Here is a 20,866-nt window from a genome sequence, read left to right on the forward strand (position 1 = left end):
CCTAATTTGATTATGCTCACACGTGCCAACAACCACATAATACTGTCAGCTCTACTTTGCCATTTTAAAATAAACATTTTTGCCCCCTCCAAATGCCTGGGTCTACTACAGCACATTTGATGTGCATGGAGCAGTAGATGTTCTGGCATTGATAAAACATCTGAATTACTGATTGTTCTGATTAAATCAGACAAGCAATCATCGAGAAAAATGTCACTAGGCTATATAAAGTCTAACTCAGTTTCCAAAGCCCAACAAGATAAAATTACAAGCGGAAAAAGGGTATATATGGTAGGTATATGTAAGGTTTCAATTTTTGTTGCATTTGAGCCTTGAATTGTATTGGGATTTGTTTATTTGTACCAGGGCATTGTTATGTTCCTTATTGGCAATGGGCGCCTTGACACCATAAAAGCGGGTGGACTTGAAGGGATAGTAAACACAAAAATGAAAACTCTGTCATCGTTTACTCGCCCACATGCTTAACAGTTTCGGCTCCCATTAACATCCATTGTATTTTTTGTCTATACAATGGAAGTCAATGAGTACTGAAACTGTTTATTTACCAACATTCTTCAAACTTTCTTCTTTTGTGTTCAGAAGAAGAAAGAAAGTCATTAAGGCTTGGAAAGATATGAGGGTGAGTAAATGATGACAAACTTTTTATTTATGGGTTGACTATCCCTTTAAATGATGATTCATAACAGTGGAATATGCAGCTCCAAATGAATGGTGAAATCTGTAAATGCGCTTTTCAATAAAGGCTCAGAAAATGTAACACGTGTCTCTCATTAAGCCCAGACTTATTTTGCATGAAGGCCTTGCGCAGTAAGTTAAACAAAGTTAATGTTTAGACTTTGACTTCATTAAAACATCCATTTCAAGGATTTTCCTCAAGTATGTTTTCAAAAGCCTAAGAGGCTGCTGATTCTCGGTATTGATCTTGAAGTTCTTGAAGCTTGCCTGTAATACATCCCACAGATAACACATAGTGATAAATGTTCACTTGAAGGGGTGGGCGCTAAAACGAGAGCTGCTGCCATTGCTCTGTTAGATCATCATTAGGTCATCTGTAAAGCAGATGGTTATAATACAAAGCGCTCTTCAAAACAGGTCCTCTCTGAGCTCGACAGATTTCGCTTTTTCTTCCGCAGATGGTCACAGAACATCTGCAGGATCAAAACAAGGCAGATTTGTGAAAGCCTTGGATCGAATCAGTGAACAGTAGGTCAGGGGCGCGGGAAGATGTTTTAGGTTGGGGGTGCTGTACGCGGTGGGGGGGGGGTTGTTGCGATAGAGGCTATTTACACTAAGTGAAAATAGCAGTATTCTTTAGTGATATGCTATTTACACAGTGCAAATAGCTTTAGGTTCTATTTATTCTATGTTAAAATAGCAGGATCCTGCTAATTACTTATTGCAGATATTGAATAAAAGGGTATGATTAATTGTGGCGAAAAACATGATTAGAGAAAAACATTACTTATTGCAAATAGTGGCAATTATCTGCACCTCTGCATTGTAATACGTTATAAAATAGTATGCAATAACTTATTGAGTGTAATTTTTTAAGTTTATTTCAAATTATTAAATGGATGCCACCTTATTGGGACAAAAGCTCTCCCTACACCTACCCTAACCCTACCCGATACTTTATGTTCAACTTTTTGATTATTTCCTTCATTTTTCTTAAAAAATAAATGCTTTTCTGATGTGATGTGATTTGAAATTTAAAAAGGGAGAAAAAAAGTTAGCCAAAAGGCAGATTCGAACGTGTCGAAAGTACGGTAGCACACGCTTTACCGACTGCACCACTGAATCTAACAATTGGCGGCCGTCTTTTGCATATTTGACTATCCAAATCATAAGTTTATGGGTGGAGTTAGTGTAAATAGCCTCTTCCAACAACATGGCTATTTGCACTTAAATAGACACTCCGATTTTTTTTTTTTATATTCCCAACAATTAAACAGTTGCCCACAGAAAAAATCAGGGGGTGCTGAAGCACCCTCAGCACCCCCACTTCCCGTGCCCCTGCAGTAGGTTGGCAGTTTAGTAAATTGCCAGAAAATACAAAAAATAAAAAATACAAATTGAGTTTCATCAATTCCGTATTTTCCTTAAAAAAATCATTGATCAATCAACATTTTTGAAATACAGCAGCTCTGTTTTTAAATCCAGCTTTGAATTGATTATTTTAAAATATTGATATTTATTATTTATATAGATAGATAAATAAATAACCAGAATTTAATTTGAATAAAATTTATAGATACAAATATTTAGTTTTATTTATTTAAGTAAAAGAAAATCTGGTTTACATTATTTAAAAAGCCTTCAATGTTTTGTTCACATTTGTTCAACAGCAGCTCTTCAAGAAACGTCAACCACAAACCTTATGTTACTCATAAATTCAAAACCGCCATTCTAAAAAAAAAAAAAAAAAAAAAAAAATCCATTAGCGATTCCCAAAGGTACTCATGCCAAATTAGCTTAGGTCGACCTACAAATTGACGTCAAGGCTGAACAGCTCTTTTGGGTTTCACAAATGCCATAATCAGCCACAAACTGCAGATTCAGTCACCCTAATGATCTCATTTTTAATCTTCTCAAAAGCGTTCATGGCCCACTGGCGTTCAATGACATATCTGTGATGACGAACTTGAGGTCATAAGTTGAACTTCAGTTAACCATATGCCTCTTTGACTAGTCATAGAGTCACATTCTGACCTCTTAGTGACAATTGTCTGATCTTTCTGGGCAACCATGTTGAAGAGCTCTTGACTTTGGTTATTTACTCCCAAAGTAGACAATGAGAGATCCATTGTTCATTCCCACAGAAAAACAGATGTTAAACAACCAAAATATTTATACTGTTTTGTTTTAAACTGTTTTATCAAATGGCACCAATCGAATCTTTCCTTTCCTGTTTGAATCAGGAATTTCTATGAGAACCTCTATGTTAGTTCATCAACATCAACATTGTGCATGCATCATTATGATATATTCCATATACAAACAAAGACTGTACACCATCAGCAAGCCGGTGTTTTAAGAAAACTGACATTTTTCCTGTTGTTTGGACTTCAAACACAACACTGAGGAACTAAACAACTATAACAAGACCCAGACACTTTCGGTGGAGCTATGTGGAATGAATTTAAATATGGTAAAATAAGTATATTCTCCAATATATAGAATAAACAAACCAACAGGGTATAGGAGAAGCATATAAAATCTTCAGGACTTCCTAACATTAAACATGACGGCTATTCAAAATGATTAAAAACCTCACTGCATACTCTGAGACTAATGACAAATGTCACTTCGCAGGGGACACGATTTAAAATCTGAGCACTCTGCTTGCTTGTGACATCTCAGACAGTTTTAACGGTGACAAATACACTCCCAAACACTGACACAGGGCCACTAGCTTGCAAAGTACATCACTTTGACATTAAGCACTGGAGGGATGTTGAACACTGGCTTTATTTCTGGCTGCATTTCAGCACAGGGCCCCAAACGTACATTTTTCCATGTACTTCTAAATGTGCAGCATACTCATAGCTGTTTTTTGTTTTTTTTTAATAAACAATATCTATGAACTCAGCGCTTTGAACAAGTGCCTGAAGCTTTTCAATTTCAAGCGAGCATGCCAAGCTGCTCTCCGCTCATGAATGAAAATTGATTTCTTCTAAATTAGTAGACTTATTCTCACATTACCTCTGTTGAGTGGCCTCCATTTTTTTGTTTTTCTAAATCAACTAATGTAAAAACACTGCACAAATAGGTTTGAGAAAAAATAACAGTGGCTCGCCATGGAAATTAGACATGGACATAATGCAAAACCAATACCATGATATCTTCTGGACATCACTTTCTATTCTGTCATCATAATAATTGGCGCATTTGTAATGGCAAATGGCGCTTCATACTTTATCTTATACATCTGAGCCGCATACAAATTCCTTGTTATTTTTGTTACTCTTGCCTATGAAAAGCAATATCCTCTTTCTAAGTTCCCCTTCAAGCAAAAATAAACAGAAAAGAAAAACATCACATTTATGTATATACAGTAAATATGAATTAAAATCCTTTTTTTTTGTGCATTCAAAAGCATTTGAGTAGGCCTCATTATTTGAGAGTCATTAGAAAGCTCTTTGCTCATGTTAACTCTTATAAAATGTATAAACTTGTGTATATAACAACAACCAGCTTTATTAAATTCAGCATCTCCTCCTCCAGTCATTCTTCTGTAAATGACACGATACTCAAGACATCCTTTGATAATTGCACTAAAAGCCTTCAGATGCATAATGCATTTCCCGGGACAATGAACTCCCGGGCTTTGTTGGTTAAATTCTACATAAAGTCTCTTTGTTTAACAAGTCTAATCTCTTGCAGTGACCTGTATCCCCATCCGGTTCTCTGCACTACATCGAGTTGGGTAATCTATCACTCTCAGGAACACGTCAACACGATTTTGTGTACAAAGGAACATCCAGGAAAGAGGCTGAGACATAGCTGGCATGTGTCAGAGAATTGTGCATTTCTGCTAATATGAAAGAGCACAAAGAGGAATTAGTCTGGAGTCCTGCATTCCAGCACTTGCATTCCAGGTCAAGTAATTTCCTATTCTGCTTAGCGATATCACTGCTAATGTCACACAAATGGTTTCTGCATACTACACAGTAATACACTGAATGATTTAAAGAATGGACAAAATTTGCGATATAAAACCCTTAAACAGAATGGCTAGTGTTGTAGGTGATACGGTAGGTGGTCAAAGTCAATAGGCATATTATCAATAGGCAAAGTCAAAACATATTATTTAAAATATAAATAATATTTAATATATAATATAAAAAGTATATGTATAATTTTATAACAAAATATGAACATTGTTATATATAATAAAATAACAAATATAATAGATAAATAAATAACATGATATATATTTTAAAAAGTAAGCATATAAGCACACAAAATCAGTTCTATAATAAAGGCAGACAAAGTCATCAACACCAGCAGAATGACTCAGCAGATGGAATTACATTACTGTCATAATCTGAATCTTTAACCAATAATCTTTTCATTTCCTGGGAACGATTACTGTCTGCCGCAGTGCTGCACCTGCCACAAATGCAACATCCAATAAAATGATTGGATCTGGACAAATCAACAGCCTAAATCATTTCAGAACTATGAAACCTCCCCCAAAAATATGCGCTACCATAGTTTTTAGACATTTCTGCAAAGACATAGCAATATAAGGTTCTTTTTTCTACCGAACACAAAAGATATATTTTGAAGAATGTTGGTAACCAAGTTGCTGGTATGGAAGAAAATGCTGTGGAAGTCAATGGCTGCCAGCAACTGTTTGGTTACCAGCATTCTTCAAAATATCTTCTATTGTGTTCAACAGGAGAGAGAGATCTGTTTTTACCTGCTACTTGTAAAGAACTAGCGGACACACATTATAAATTACACCATTTTGTTTCTCATTTAGCCACAACTGCACTTGTGCACTGCTAAGTAAGAGGAGATCTAAAGACCAAGGTCAGCCAGACTCTTAGTTTTTTTTTTATAATGAGAGACTTGTGTGAGCTACTTCTAACACGATTATACTCCATCATTATTTTGAGTTGTTGAGACTATAATGTCAGACACTTTTTTCTAACTTCTTATAAGTATGATAAACAAACCCTTTGTTAGGTTATTGATTGAGGAAGATAAATCCTTGCTAAGAGCGCCATTGTTCCACATTGTTGCAAGAGATCCCTATCTTAACTGCTGTTCAAAATACAATCAACTCCCTATGTTGATTTCTTATGGCATTAAAGCAGCTGATGAGTGATTTTCCAAAACAGACCTTTCACTTACTAATATCAAACTCAAAATAGTTGCAAATACCCATGATGGCCTGATTTTTGCAGGCAATATGCAGAACGGGCATAATAAGGTGAAATGGAAAACATAATGAAGAACAAAGAAACAAAACAAAAGGAGAAAGCCCCAAGCATGCCTGCTTGTCCAACTACATTTCCAGATAAGCTAAAAAACTTCAATAAAGCAAAGGCAGAACTGACCAACAAGTCAAGCTTTAGCGTGAATGTGCGTGAAATTGGCATCAAAAAATGTGGCATTATTCACCCCCCACCACCACACAAAAAAATCTCATATGGGGTTCGAATTTTAAATGCCCTGCTTCAGAGGCTTTCTTGAATATTTTTTCTTTCAGAAAGAGTCATGGCAGCTTTTCTACTGTCTGTCAGCACAGAATAGAGAATTACTCACATAGTTCAGGGGGAACAAAGAGAGGTGCAAAGAGAATAAAGAGTAATTTCTCAAGGACAATAAAACATTAAGACACTGGCAAAAACACAAACACAGCAAGGGCTATGTGAGCAGAAGCACATGATTGGTCAGTTTTCTTGTGCTGGTGCATGAGTGTGCACTTGAAACAAAAATGCGGGATGGAGACCTTCAGTTAGGAAAGAACAGGTTGTGAATGTATGGATGATTTTTGGTAATTGCAGTGTTTTCTGAGGCATTGTGGGCCCATGGGATTTGAGAAATCACTTCTGCTGAGAGCAGCACCCAGTCGCCTGGCTTCCAGAAGCAATAACTGGACCTTTTCAACCGTTCTGTGAAATGATGTATTCTCACGGTGACTTCAAATCATCCTGTCACGCTAGGCATAAGGACAGGGTTTAATAGAGCATCTCATATTTCTCCTAACTCAAAAGGCCCTGAACTTTAGTTTTTTCTTCATTTCATACCATACTGATATAGAAAATTCATGCCAATTACAAAGACTATGCAGCCTGTAATTTTCTGGAATGATAAAATCTCTGTGCTGTAATGTCATAGGCTGATTGTTGCTTGCCAGAAAGTTTTTCATCGGCTTAAAGTGGAGTTCTACGGCTTTTAGTTCTTTTATTTCTGTTCGCTTTGAGGCTATGCAGATATACTACCCCAAAACAGCAAGGATTCATAACATTGATCAAAAGTGAAATTAAAGACATTTATAATGTTACAAAAGATTTGTATTTCAAATCAATACTGTTCTTTTTAACTTTGTTCAAAAATCCTGAAAAAAATGTTTCCACAAAACTATTAAGCAGCACAGCGGTTTTCAAAGTTGATAATAATAAGAAATGTTTTTTAAGCACCAAATCAGCATATTAGAATGATTTCTGAAGGATCAAAAACAAGACTGAAGACTGAAGTAATTGCTGCTGAAAATTCAGCTTTGCCATCACAGTAATAAATTACATTTTAACTAAGGAAAGCTATTTTAAATTGTATTTTTGATCAAATTAATGCTGCTTTACACATACTTCTTTCAAAAACACTGAAAAATCTTTCCAACCCCAAATTTTTGAGCGGTACTGTGTAAAAAAAAAAGAAAAGAAAAAAAAGTGATGTTCCTCCCACTGATACCGCCTGACCTTGACTAGCAATACAAGTAGCAATGAATCATGACTGACTTTAACAACTATTGGCTTTAAAAAACAGGGGCTTTGCATGTCATGACGTTTTTAAATTTCTCTGTTTTTGATGTTTTAAACAGTATATTTTTCTGAATAACAGTAAATGACATTGTAACGTGTGAATGCACAAAACAGATCCATATAATATAGGATGTGTCATAAAGCACGTGCCAATCCAACTCTTTATTATGGCCTAGATACACTGAGTCAATAACACAGACTTTGTCAGGGGACGTGACACGCCCTTGATAAAATTGTATTTTTCAGTTCTTTCAGCTGTAACAAGCATGACAATCTGGTCCCAGTCCTGTCCAACATGAACAAAAAAAAAACACCAAGAAGCAAGCTCACATTCAGCTCAATCTTTCATATACAGGCCAAAAACACTGAGAAGAAAACCTACTCCACAATAGACTCTGACACTCCTGTAATATTTATCACAAACGAGAAATGTGATCGCATTAAACCTGTGATTGACATCCACTGACTCTCAAGGTGATTTCTTTTGTGTGATTCTGGGCTGTGCTGATGTTTCACATGATGCTGTTAGAGTCTCTGTTGGACATTTAATCTCCAAGCCTCCCTCCATCAGACAACACTACCTATATACGGCCTTGTGTGTGTCCTTGATGTCAGATGATTGATCATTTGTGTCTGTGGTCATATTGTTTACCTCATCTACATTATTCAACAGTAGTTGAGCTATAAGCATAATAAAAACGTGAATTTCTATGTTTTTTTCCCATGGAAACTAGACTGCAAACATGAGTCATTCACAAGGTGTCATAGTTATGATGTCACCACATTAGCATATGACCACCCCCATATCAACATATCATTTAAATATTAATGGCGACTCTCTATTCATCAACCTGCAGTAAAATTACAGTAAAAGTACAGTAATATGGTGTGATATTATTACAGTTTAATATAAATCTTTCATCATTCAGTGTAACATGATCCTTCAGAAATTGTACTAATATGCTAATTTGGTGCACAAGAAACATTTTGACTTGCTGCTTAAAATTTTTGTGGAAGCCATATATGGAAACCATGACCTCGGCTGACATTATAAGCGTACACTTCAGGGGAAAATAACAAAATGTTACAAAAAGATGGAAAACATTGACCAAAGAATAAAACATATGATAAACAAAATACACAATAACGAAGTGTATCTTGTTTATTTTACTTTGAGTGTCTTCTCGTATTCAGAAACCTTTAGCTGCAAAACATAAAAATAATATTATGTCTAAAATATGAAGACGTCATATTCTGAATCTGGATCTTCATGTATTATGGACAGAAAGAACTCAGTAGATATCTTATTCATGGACGAGTGTAAGAGCCAATCATTAGCAATTTACATTGGGCAGAATACAGGCTTTGAGGCTGACAGGCAAGATTCAAATTAATGTGCATTTCAACACCATAAAATCCACTATGCATGAGGATCGCTGCCATTTATCTTAGCACAAACTCATCTTTTCAAGGATGCAGAAAGCATAAATTAGCCACAATGATCTGTTTGTTCGATTCCATATGTTTGGGACTCTGGCTAAAACACAGAGGCCATTCATCTCAGAAATCACCAAATCTATTGACGTCTCACACATACTCTGTTTCTCCACAAAATCTTTCTGGCATCAGCTCTTGGGAAAAGCAGCCAACATTATTAAAAGGAAGTATCTATCTTTCTAGTTTAAACATAGCTGATTTGTTAAGAGGGAATAACAGGAATTTTAATGCTTAAGTAATACATTATTAGTGGTGATGAGCAGAGCTGTGTAGATTACTTACAAATTGTAATCCGTTACTGATTCCAGGTTACATGACAAAAACGTAACGTAATCCGTTACATTACACATTTAATGTAACATAATCAGATTACTTTTGGATTACTTTTAGATTACTTTTGATTTAACTCGTTTACCACATCGATTTAAATAGCATTATCTTGTACCATAATGACGTAAAAAATGCAAAGTGTAAGAAAACTTGTTCCATTCATTGTAATTTACAACATGAAGTGCATTAAACATTATATTACATCAAGGTTTCCCAAATTAGGGTTCATAAAGTAACTGCAGGGTGGTTGTGAGTTTAATGAAAAGCTGACAATTAAATCATAAATTTTACATTTTAAAACAAACTCCCTTTTGAGGAAAGTCTCTTCACTCAGCGGCCATATTTGCAAAGCCTTCGGGCAGCTCGTACAAGACCTTAATGAATGGGGGAATCCTGAAATCTCAAAAACAGAGAGTTAATTTAATTGTAATTTAATTGTGAACTCACAATTAAATTACATATTTCAAATCAACAACAAAAATCTGAAATTATTTGCACCATGAATGTTGTTTCTTATGCTAAATAGCGTTTAAACAGCTTATTTTTCAGGCTAGACCAGCCAATGCGCATGCGGAGTCATAACGTGCTTATACTGCGCATGTGCATTCACTCTAGTCAGGTTTCTATGGGAAATTTGTCTCTTTCATGTAGAAAGTGGTACTATTCCTCCATATTGCGCGTTGCAGTTTCTCCCATTCATAAGGATAGGAGTAAATAAAACACTTACTAAAAAAGATGAAATATTTTTATTTACCTGCATGCCATGTGATCATTAATCAACATCAAAGAAACTGTGAAAATGCAAATGTGATACTTAATTATTTAAAAAAAAAAAAATTTAAATCTCAGGGGTACTTAAAGCAAATATATTTGGTGAATAAGGTTTAGATGACAAAAAGTTTCGGAATGCCTGCATTACATGTAACTAAGAAATAAAGTGAATATGTGCATTTTAATTAGTTATAATTAATAATACATGGTTAAAAAAAACCTATTCAAATAAAAATGAATGTGTTCATCAGTAGTTGATGCAATATTGATACCCTTCTTAAACCTGAAATGGTTTTTGTAAATCCAGTGGTCAAATTCTTCCACCACCTGACTAATAATGACTGATCTTTGTGTGAATGTCCACAAAACTGGACAATATATACATAATATAATATGTATATAATCGGTAGGCTATTTTAGAAAGGAAAATTTAAAAGATGAAAAAGACAAATTAGGGGAGAAACAATGAATTATGAATAATTTATTGCTATTGTGTGAATAATATGTAATCATGTAATCCATAAAAAAGTAACTGTAGTCTGATTACGAGTATTTTAAAATGTAACTTACTCTAATTACAAGTACTTAATTTTTGGAATCTGATTACGTAATTCTGATTGCATGTAATCAGTTACTACCCAGCTCTGTGAGTTGCATTGTGTTGCCATATGAGCATTTGATGCATAATACAACTTTAGTAGTTTGTCTATGTGCATTATATTTGTAAATCTTTACTTTATTAAATACTTCAAATGATCAAATCAGTATGGATTCAGCAAAATATATTTTCAGATATAAAATATTGTTAGAGGGGAGACTCAAAGATGGGATTTTAAAGTTAGAAATGTGACTTCTATCCTGCACCACCAAAATGTTGCTCTTGTGACATTCTCAGAGGATTATAAATATGTAAATCGCAGATAAATGCAAATTAAAAAATAAAAAGATTGTGTTTAATTTAGTTATTATTCCTGTTGAAATCTAATTGAAATTGAAGTTAAACCTTGGTTAAAGCAATGGAAATAAGTTGAATACTCTACCATAGTGATGATATTTTAAATGCAGCACAAGCATGATGTTTTGGTGGTACAGGATGAAAGCCATTAAAGTGATGTTTCCTTATGAGAGTGTGTAACAAATCTGAGTACAAACTTAAATGTAGACTCAACTTCCTTCACCAAGTGTCAGCCTTGAGGCGAAGAATAAATATCCAGAGCCCTGTTTTTATCATTACCTCTGTATGGCTCTGAGTTTCTTTAATTCTTAAATGTGAACAGAACCTAGATGCATTTGAATGAGGAGAAGACAGAATCACAAATCACTGCATTACTGCTAGCAGTAAACATTCAGATGTAAAAGAGGATATCAACAAAGTGCTAAAGTTCTCACTATAGCAAGACAACACATGCAAATACACACATATTAGCACTAGAATCTTTTCATCCAAGCAAATAGGAGACCAGTGTTTGGTCTTGTAGTTTGATTTTGATTCATATTCTTGATTTCCTCCACAAATTCCGTTTTTGGTAATTCTGACTGCTGATAGTCTGTTTAAAATGGTGCATTCATGCGATTGGCATATTATGCTTATGATGGAGCTCAATCTTAGAGTGAGAGAACACAGATGCTCTGACTTTCAAAATAAAAATAGGCCTAGTTCACATATTCCAGCTGGAATTACATCAAATACTCTCCTTTAATATCTGCCTTGGTTCAAGGAGAAACTGATCAATAAAACTATACGGCAGACAGTCCATGAGCCCTTAAATGCATGTTTAACTCCCCTGTCCTGTGTTTTAACTTAAAAAACTTCTATATAGTCAAGCATTGGATTTTGCCATGTCTTAACGGGGCTAAAGCAGTTTTTTTCACCCCATCTTTTTAGTCACAAAAAACAAGGTTCCTAATAAAAGGTTTCCCACTGGACGATGCTTATCTCCATTGCATAGATTCATGATCGGTGGGTGAGATGCATCATGCAACACAAACAGTCTAGGCTCTGAACCTCTGACTTTAAATTCAGTGCACATGTTGGTAATGCCGGTATGCACAAAACGATAAACCGCTTTCCTGCCAAACATATTATCAGTACAGTATGCCTCCACTTTCCCTGATTATCATACTCATGCAATGCAGAAAGGCAAACTGTTGAGAGCTCCAATGGATAGTGTTTCTATCCAGTGAGTGCTGCTTATTTTGAGCAATGGCCAACTGGTATCCTGCAAGATAACTAATTCCTCTCCTTATCTAACTAATTGTGCAATGTTGCCTTTTGGTTGAAGTAGCCTTGTCACAGTGATCTGGACTGACCCTTCCAGTCTAAGATTTAACTCTTTACTATTATCAGGAAATCCATTTGACTGAGAGGGTAAGCATTACAAGCATTACTTTAGAGCTTCTTGTCTTGGTCACAACAAAAATAGCAGTTCACTAATCTTACAGAGACAAGCTGTGACCGTGCCTAAACAATGAAAGCTAGGAAAAACAAATCGGTCTGATCTTGGCAGCCAAACAGTAACTAAACAATAAGAAACGATAATGGATTGAGTTATTCGATGCTATTCAAAAGGTTACATCTATCAATGCTATGCAAACAACAGTTCTAGAAAAACAAGAAACAGAACAATTCATCATTTCATAAAATTTCTGGAATAAAACTGAAAATCCTACATGGGCGAATGCCATTAAAACATGTCCAGGTCATATTTCACTCCAAAATCAAATCAAATAAATAACTGCACCAAAAGAAAATAAAGCCTATTATCAAGAATGTTTGCATTGTGACATTATTTTCATGATAATTAAACATACTCATACTCCAAATTCTCATTACTGTAATGCTTCCAGATGTTTTACAGTTGAGTTTATTTCAATAGTGATTCTCTTTAGGTTCTCATTATTATAATACAATGATTTTTTTCCTGTCTTGCAGCAAGAAACATCAGCATTTCAAGGTACTGAAAGAAATACCACTATAAAATGTTTACAATTTAAATAATGTATATGTAATATATATTATAGTATGTAATAATATAAAGGCTAAATTATTTCTTCCTTTTAATTTTGCAACGAAATATGACCTTGGCAAGTTCTTGTCATATTCTCCCACTGTATTGGATTTACGGTCATAGTACAATATATTATTATTACAGCCAAAAAATTTTCACTATTATAGTCTGGCCTCACCATCTGAACTTATAAAAAAATCTGAAGCCAGTGATTTTGTCACGCGATATTTAGAAGGCACTGGGAACATATTGAGTTACCTTGGTTCCTCATTCAAAGGCCCAATTAAATATTTCTGTTCCAGTACAAGTCAAGACGAATTATGCAGACAAAACCTATAAACACCTTTTGGTTCAAAGTCACAAGCCATTTTCCAGTCAATGGTGTGTTTATAGCTAGCAATGTTTTCCGCTAATTGAAGCTTTGAGCGTGCTAAACGACACAAGGGTGTTAGGTGGTATGTGAGTGAATATGATGACTGAGCCAGGAGGATGTTCCCAGCGGGTGCGGTGTTTGGCTTCACGATCCAGACGGCCCCCCCTGAGTTGAATATTTATGCTCCAGCTCACAATTCCAGGGAATAGCAAGAGTCCTTACCATTTACATGTTGAAATCAAACATGACAGCAAACAGTTTTCCTAAGAGCTAGGTGATACCAGAAATACTTTAATTGGTACCCTGCCATGTGATCTGTAAAAACAAGCCACCGTAGACATCTCGAGAGGGGCCTGTTTGTTTTCTCTTGTTGTACCGCAGGGTGCAAGGCCCGGTGTGTTCCCCGGCAATGTATTACAGTCATCTTTACACAGCTGTGATTGTCTATGGCACATTGCCAAGCACTCAAAATAAGAGTTTACGGTACCAGGTGAATGTCAACTATAAATCACATTAGCATTAATTATGCACTAAAACTCTTCAGCATAACAGTTCAGCACTTGAAACACTGAATAAGTGACATGCATTGCTTGTTAACTCACCCTCCTCCATCCTAGAATGAGTTCTGAGGGTGTTGTCTGCCTCTTCCTCCTCGTCTCTGAAGTTAAACAGACTGTGGGACTGTTTGTTTGAAGGTGGGCTGGTTGGACTGAACTCAGCTGGAGAGAACAACTGCCACTGATGTTTCCCCTCAAGCTCTGTGTTGTGTTCTCCTAGGGTCTGCACATGTTCTGCTTCAGGTTTTTGGCGCTCAAGGGGTTTTATGTGTTCAACAAGATGTTGTTTGTGGTCTACAGAAGGTTCTCTGTGGTCCACTGAGAGCCTTTTGTGTTCCTCTTCAAGTTCTGCTTCTGATTTTCCATGTTCTGTTAAAGTTTTGGTTGGGATGGTCACACTTTGCTTAACAGGACTTGGACTGCTTAGGATATGTTCATTCTGAATTCCATCAATGCTAGTAGTTTCATTCAAAACAGCTGCTTTTTCCTTACTAGACCCTCTTGATATGGTTTCTTCTTGTTTGGAGCCGTCTGTTTCCACAGTATTGGGGTTAAAGTGAACTGAATGAATTTGACTCTCGGGTACACCGTCCAAAACGATCTGCGATGAAGTTGTGGTTTCCCGAAGCAGAGATGTAGTTTGCTCAACAGATATCGGAGAGTCAGTAACCATTTCACTATATGTGGTGTGTTCCTGTGAGGTATATGTATCCCCATCCGTAGTTTCCGAAGGAAATTCAAGCTGTTCATCATCTGTGAAGGCCTCTTGATTGGAGTCGTCTTTATAAAGACTAAAGCTCTGGATCTCTGAGGTATCTTTATGAGTGACGAATCCCACTCTGTTTGTAGTTTCCACAGGAAGGATGAATCGTTCCCGGTCTGTTTTATATTTCAGAGGGCTGAATAGCTCGTTTTTTGGTTTGTCGTTATGAATGCCGATTCTCATCCTGTCAGTAATGTCCTTATGGAAAGGAAACTGTGGCATGTCTGTTGTGGATTTATGAATACCAAACATCTCCCTCAGCTCTTGCTTGGCTCCCCTGTGCACACCTTGGTGGGGGGTAAAATTATCTGAACGAGATACAGAGATGATGGATGAGTCTGTGGGAGCAGCAAAATCATGCAGAGAAGGAGCTAAGGAATCAGTGGGTGAATAATCATAGTCTTCTTCATTCTCTTCCTTCTCATCTACGTTTCTCATACGTAGCTTAAAAGGACGATTGCTATCGCTGTGTAAGGAAACGTGTTTGTTAATGGGACCTCTGGAGCCTTGAGGGTTAAAAATGTGTTGTATCGGGTCTCTGTATCGTCTCTCCGATGTGCTGTCATCAGGTGTTGTGGTTAGCATGGGTTTTGAAGCGTGATTTGGGTCGCAGTTTGGAACCGGATAACACATTAGGTCTCCACCTTCATTTGGGCAGTGGCATACTTGGCAAGAGTCAATTTGGATTGAGTGTCCAGCTTCGTACTTCTGCCCCTCGTTAACGCATCCAACTCGCTCGCACTGAATGCACCCGTCCGACGGTTCTGACAATGCTATGCAGTTGGCCGGAAGCTCAGGGCATGGTATAAAATGGCAGCTGATCCGTCCACCTCCTTGAGGACAGGAGCATTCAGTACTTCCAAAGTCCACAAAGTACGACTCACCTTCTGGAACCTTACCGGTTCTGAAGCCAGCACTGATGCAGTCGTAATACTGGTAACCCTCACACATGCAGCCCGTTTGCATGCAGGTAGCACAACACGCTCCCGTGTCCAAAACCTCTTCGATGCAATTGTGCAATTCAGGGCAATTCACGCCAGTGCAATCCCTTTGACAAAGGCAGCCGGTTATACTCAGCAAAAACACAAAGTTCAAGAGGCCACGGGCCATTTTGACTTGGTACCTGCTGATAAATGTCTCCAGTACAGTCCAACCTCTCCAGATCCCAAACAGTCAGCTCTCCTCTTGTGAACTGCAAGCAGTCAGTGAAACCTTGTGAGAGAGATGCAAGTTAGAGAGCACTCTGAAAATTTCCTGTGGAGTTCTTCCAGCCAGCCCAAAGTCAGTGTGTAAAAGCCAACATCTGGCTTCACAGTTGAGCTCACCCTTCTAAGACCATCCCACATTTTAAAATCACAGGGTTGTCCAAGCCTGATCTCATGAGCAAGTTTCCTCTTAATCATGAAGCACCAGCATTCAAGCTCATTACCATTACGCAACCGCCACACGAACAGTGTATTCAGCGGCATTAAATTTGTAATATTCCATTTGATGGGTCTTAAAAGCCTTACCACACCATACAATTTCTCTATTATTTTTGATAGCTTTTTCTGATTTGTTTGACATTTATGGGACAACTGTGATTTGCCTCAGTCAGTGCAGGTCTGTAATGAAGGAAGTCATACTGAACTCTCATTTGCAAATAGCAAAGCCAACTGAAAGGACTCAAATTGAGGCATTCAGTGCAGACACACAGCCATTTTTGTAGTTGATGAGGTGTTTTGTGGGTTAAACATAGAGGGGATTTAAAATAATTCAGCAAAGCTGTGTTTTTCTGTAGTAGCGTTGACTACAGCAGGCTACAGCAGTACAAGACTTGTTTCTAGCGTTGTAAGCCATTTGTATTGAATTGCTTTCCATTCAGCAGCTGAGAATCACGTTCTGTTTACTTTGGAAAACCATTGGAGTCCCGAGGCCCTGAACGTTTAGATTTCATGGCAGATGAAAGGAATTGCTTTAATTGTTTCCAAAAAAACACCATTAACCTTAATATCTTAGTCTGGGCAAAGTATTTGTCTCTACCACATGCCAACGTGCCATTTGCAAGGTCTAGTCTACCTTTGATTTATAAAAATAGGTCTGGCTGATTCTATAACCTGTATGAAGAGTTAAAGGGAGAGTTGTTTTAAAACCTGTTTGATGTTCTTTGTTCTGCAGGACACAAAAAGTGAAATTTAAAGGATGTTAATGAATGATGACTAGAGATGTCAAGCTTCTAAAATATGATAATTCACCATAAAGCAACAGTAAAATTGGTCTGCATGACCAACTATACTACAGTATAGTTATGCACTAAAAAATTTGTTATCTCCCCTAGCTCTTCATCTCTTTCATTAAAGTAGCAATGTCTAAGTCATAAATGAGTCATACGAGTCTGATCGTTTTAAATAGGGTAAACGTACCTATTAAGCTCATGTACCCATTAAGCACACTTCCATATCTGAGCTCAGATTATATAAGGAAAAAATTATGTATTATCATACTTGATGTCTTAAAAAAATTGATGTGTTTGTTACAACATACCTCCTGTAATTTCAAGTCAATCAGACCATTGCACACTGAGATATGAGTATCCATGTGTTCACACTGTCTGGCGGCCATTTTGAAAGCTGTCTAAAAACATTCATCAGAAGAGGAGCCCTTTAAATGTGCATTTTTGAGATGTTTAAGCCTTTATTTGGGGTAAGTTTCACTACTTATTGTAAGAGATTATTATTTAGACTTTTCCATATTATAACCTGGAACTTGGATGTGGGAATTTATTACAGTTAGATCCAAAAGATGCTACAGAGTTTTAGCAACATTGCGCAGATGCTACAGAACACAGTTAGCTGACTAGCTGTATAAGATTGTGTGCTACGCTAATATATTACTTCACAGGCATTACTGGCTTGTACTTTTACATCCATAATATTATAAACTTAAAGTTTATTCCTGATCTGTGGTTTTATACTGCTGTCATTTTTTTAAGATTTCATATTATTGTAAGGTGAGCTTAAAGTGTACACTACTATGAAAATGTATTTATTGTATTGATAGATGTTCATAATAAAATATCTATGAACTTAATACATGACCTAGATTATTTATTTTGCAAAATCTTGTCATTTTAATAAATATTACATGAAATTTATTAAAAATTGTTGCTGCTTCAATTAAGCTCAGTTAAGCTCTTCCACATTGATCTTCTATGTAAATACTTCATAAACAGACTTCACATATTGGTTGATGGTTGTCACTTTAAATTAAGTTAATCGATTTTCTATGGATAGTGTCTACTCAAATCTGCAGACTGGCTCTGATCTTTGGCAACTAGCATCAACTTCTCCAGACTGTAAATTCGGTGGAAAATCGGGGCAAAAATTGTGTAGTGTATTCCAGCCATTGGAGACTATAGACAGGTGGACATCCATTTAATAAGAGGCTTCATAATGAGGCTAGTTTCTCTGTTCATCCCCATGACTGAAAAGTTTTATTGGTTTGTTTTATTTGATTTTTGAATATATGTGACCCTGGACCACAAAAGCAGTCTTAAGTCGCTGGGGTATATTTGTAGCAATAGCTAAAAATACATTGTATGGGTCAAAATTATCGTTTTTTCTTTTATGCCAAAAATCATTAGGATATTAAGTAAAGATCATGTTCCATGGAGATATTTTGTAAATTTCTTACCGTAAATGTATCAAAACTTCATTTTTGATTAGTAATATGCATTGCTAAGAACTTCATTTTGACAACTTTAAAGGCGATTTTCTCAATATTTAGATTTTTTTGCACCCTCAGATTCCAGATTTTCAAATAGTTGTATCTCGGCCAAATATTGTCCGATCCTAACAAACCATACATCAATGGAAAGCTTATTTATTTCGAAAAATTTAGGTGCTGTATGTAGGATTTTGCCTCTACTAAAGCATAAAAATACCATAATATGTTTGCAGATATTTAAGAAACATGCTAAGTTAACATACTTGTTTATCTGAAAAACAATGCTACAGTCAATTATTCTCCTTTGAAAATGTGCATTCCGGCCCGGAATGTCTGTGTTTGTTATGATTTGTGAAACCTGCCCACTGCCATTTACCCAATTGTATTTCGGCACCGCGGGTTGCCAGTTGGTGGAAAACACAGCGTATTTAATTGTATTTATCGTCATGTGCGCTCGTTCCTGTTGATGTCGTTAATCTGGCAACCTGCGTGTGCGTCAAGTCTGAGGAGGAGGGGCCGGGTGAAAATAACCGTCTCCAATATTTTGAATTTGACTGCAATACCTAGTTCAACCACTCGGTGTCAATCCTCCAGGGTCACATGTTACTTCGCTGAATGCAGACTAGTCTAGATGGTGCAATGTGCTTAAATGACACTTCATTATGAATATATAACTGATCAAATTGAATGCCTTGTTGCTTGATTTTTGTGTTCTATTCTGTTCTGTTTTTTTTGTTTTTTTTGTGATTGACTTTGTATTCAAAAAAATATTTTTCAATTATTCTATAAAACGGTTGTTTAAAATAAACAAGCATTTTTAATAAAACATAATGTGAGCAAAAAATACCCATTAAGCACAGCCAGACTTTTTGCATTTAATTATGTATATCATAATTGAAATGCTTTTGTCATTTAAAATAATATTAAATATTTTTGTGTGAGAGATTAATATTTTATTTTAACATAACTTTTTGTACTGAAACCAATATCTTGTGCACTAAAAATGTCTCAATGTCTCAATTTTGGTGAGCTTAATAGTTTACCCTAAATCCAATTTTTTTTTTTTATTAAAAATTGAGTGATTTGTTCATGAATCAGATTGATCTGTTCTCAAGTTCAACTCACTACGACACAGTGCAATGCTGTGGTTAACAGCTTACTGTTTGGAAAGATTATTTGAGGACAACATAAATTTGGGTTCTGTTTCTAATACAAGCACCATATGACCTCAAAAAATAGTGCATTAGACACACTTTAGTTAAATTTTTATGGTGAATCTTTTAGTCCTCAAAAAATTTATCTTTTTCTTTCTATACAAAAGAAACACAGTCCTGTTTAGAATTACATGAGGGTGAGTAAATAATGAAAGAATTTTTATGTTTAGGTTGAACTATTATCAGTCTATAGAAATGAGACCAAAACTATTATTTTTAAATTAAATTATTGAGTATGTGTATTTTATCATTTTAAGCGTGGTAAGAGGCAAATTAACTTAAAACTAACTACAAAGAAGATGGCACGCGCCTCACAAAAATTGCAGATGCCTCTTTATAAAAATTGATAACCAGTTTCCGCCAAACCCCGGTGAAAAAGTGGTAACTTGACAACATTGTCACCAAAAGAAAATAAATGAAATAAATGACAATTCTGAATGAACTATTATTGTTTTATAGTAGTAGCAATAACAAAATAAAGGACATGTTGGCGAAATCCGCGGTTACCATGGTAAACTACTGTAAGTGCTGTCAGAGAATAACTAATAGACGTGAAAGCGCGCGCTCAAGTACCAAAAGTAGCACCACCTCTATTTTAGTTCAACTTTCTTGCACAAAGGTAAAACCAGCTAAATAAACATTAAAAACAATGTGCAGTCAATGTTGTCGGTCGTCTAACTTTACAAATCTGCCACTGCAACATTAAACCTGTTTTGCAGAGCATATGTCTCAGCACGTGAGCAGCTCTTTTGCTGATGTTACAAAATAAAAAGCGTTAAAAACTGAGGTTTTACCTCGCTGGAGTCATGTTCTTCCGTGCGTCCATAGGTTAGAAGTTGCAGCCAACTAACTTGCCTTACCAAGCATACACAGTGCAGCTTAGAGAGCGCTGAGAATTGTAAAGGGGAGGGACAAAGTTGGAGACCTCCATACATACGGTAGCCTACCTACTTTCTGAAGCAGCCCATTCATTCAGCCTCAACCATAAAACCATTAACGATTAATCTGTTGATAGTATTATTAAAATAAGTACCACGTTATTTACTGAAAACATGAAAATGCATTAATTTTATGTTAATTAGGCAATGTTAATACACATTTAGATTTAATGTTCCTCCTAGCAAAAATAAA

The 20,866-nt window shown here is 36.1% G+C and overlaps 1 protein-coding gene across 7 annotated transcripts in view; it reads right to left on the bottom strand.

Annotated features, from left to right (window-relative positions):
* The window catches only part of fbln2 (fibulin 2), a 66,254-nt gene extending 45,588 nt beyond the window's left edge, over positions 1 to 20,666 (bottom strand). For 4 of the 7 annotated variants that reach the window (XM_058791470.1, XM_058791467.1, XM_058791469.1 and 1 more), the window contains exons 1-2: positions 20,530 to 20,666; positions 14,099 to 16,028 (exon numbers count right to left, since the gene is read on the bottom strand). In XM_058791470.1, coding sequence (XP_058647453.1) covers positions 14,099 to 15,926 — 1,828 coding nt within the window. In that variant the 5' untranslated portion in view covers positions 15,927 to 16,028; positions 20,530 to 20,666. Of the gene's footprint in view, positions 1 to 14,098; positions 16,029 to 17,339; positions 17,518 to 18,784; positions 18,866 to 20,529 lie in introns of those variants that run through there. The other 3 variants (XM_058791465.1, XM_058791464.1, XM_058791466.1) reach the window with 3 other exon arrangements.
* Positions 20,667 to 20,866: the final 200 nt, after the last annotated feature.

The sequence above is a fragment of the Onychostoma macrolepis genome, chromosome 11 (genome assembly GCF_012432095.1).
Source record: "Onychostoma macrolepis isolate SWU-2019 chromosome 11, ASM1243209v1, whole genome shotgun sequence".
Taxonomy (NCBI): domain Eukaryota; kingdom Metazoa; phylum Chordata; class Actinopteri; order Cypriniformes; family Cyprinidae; genus Onychostoma; species Onychostoma macrolepis.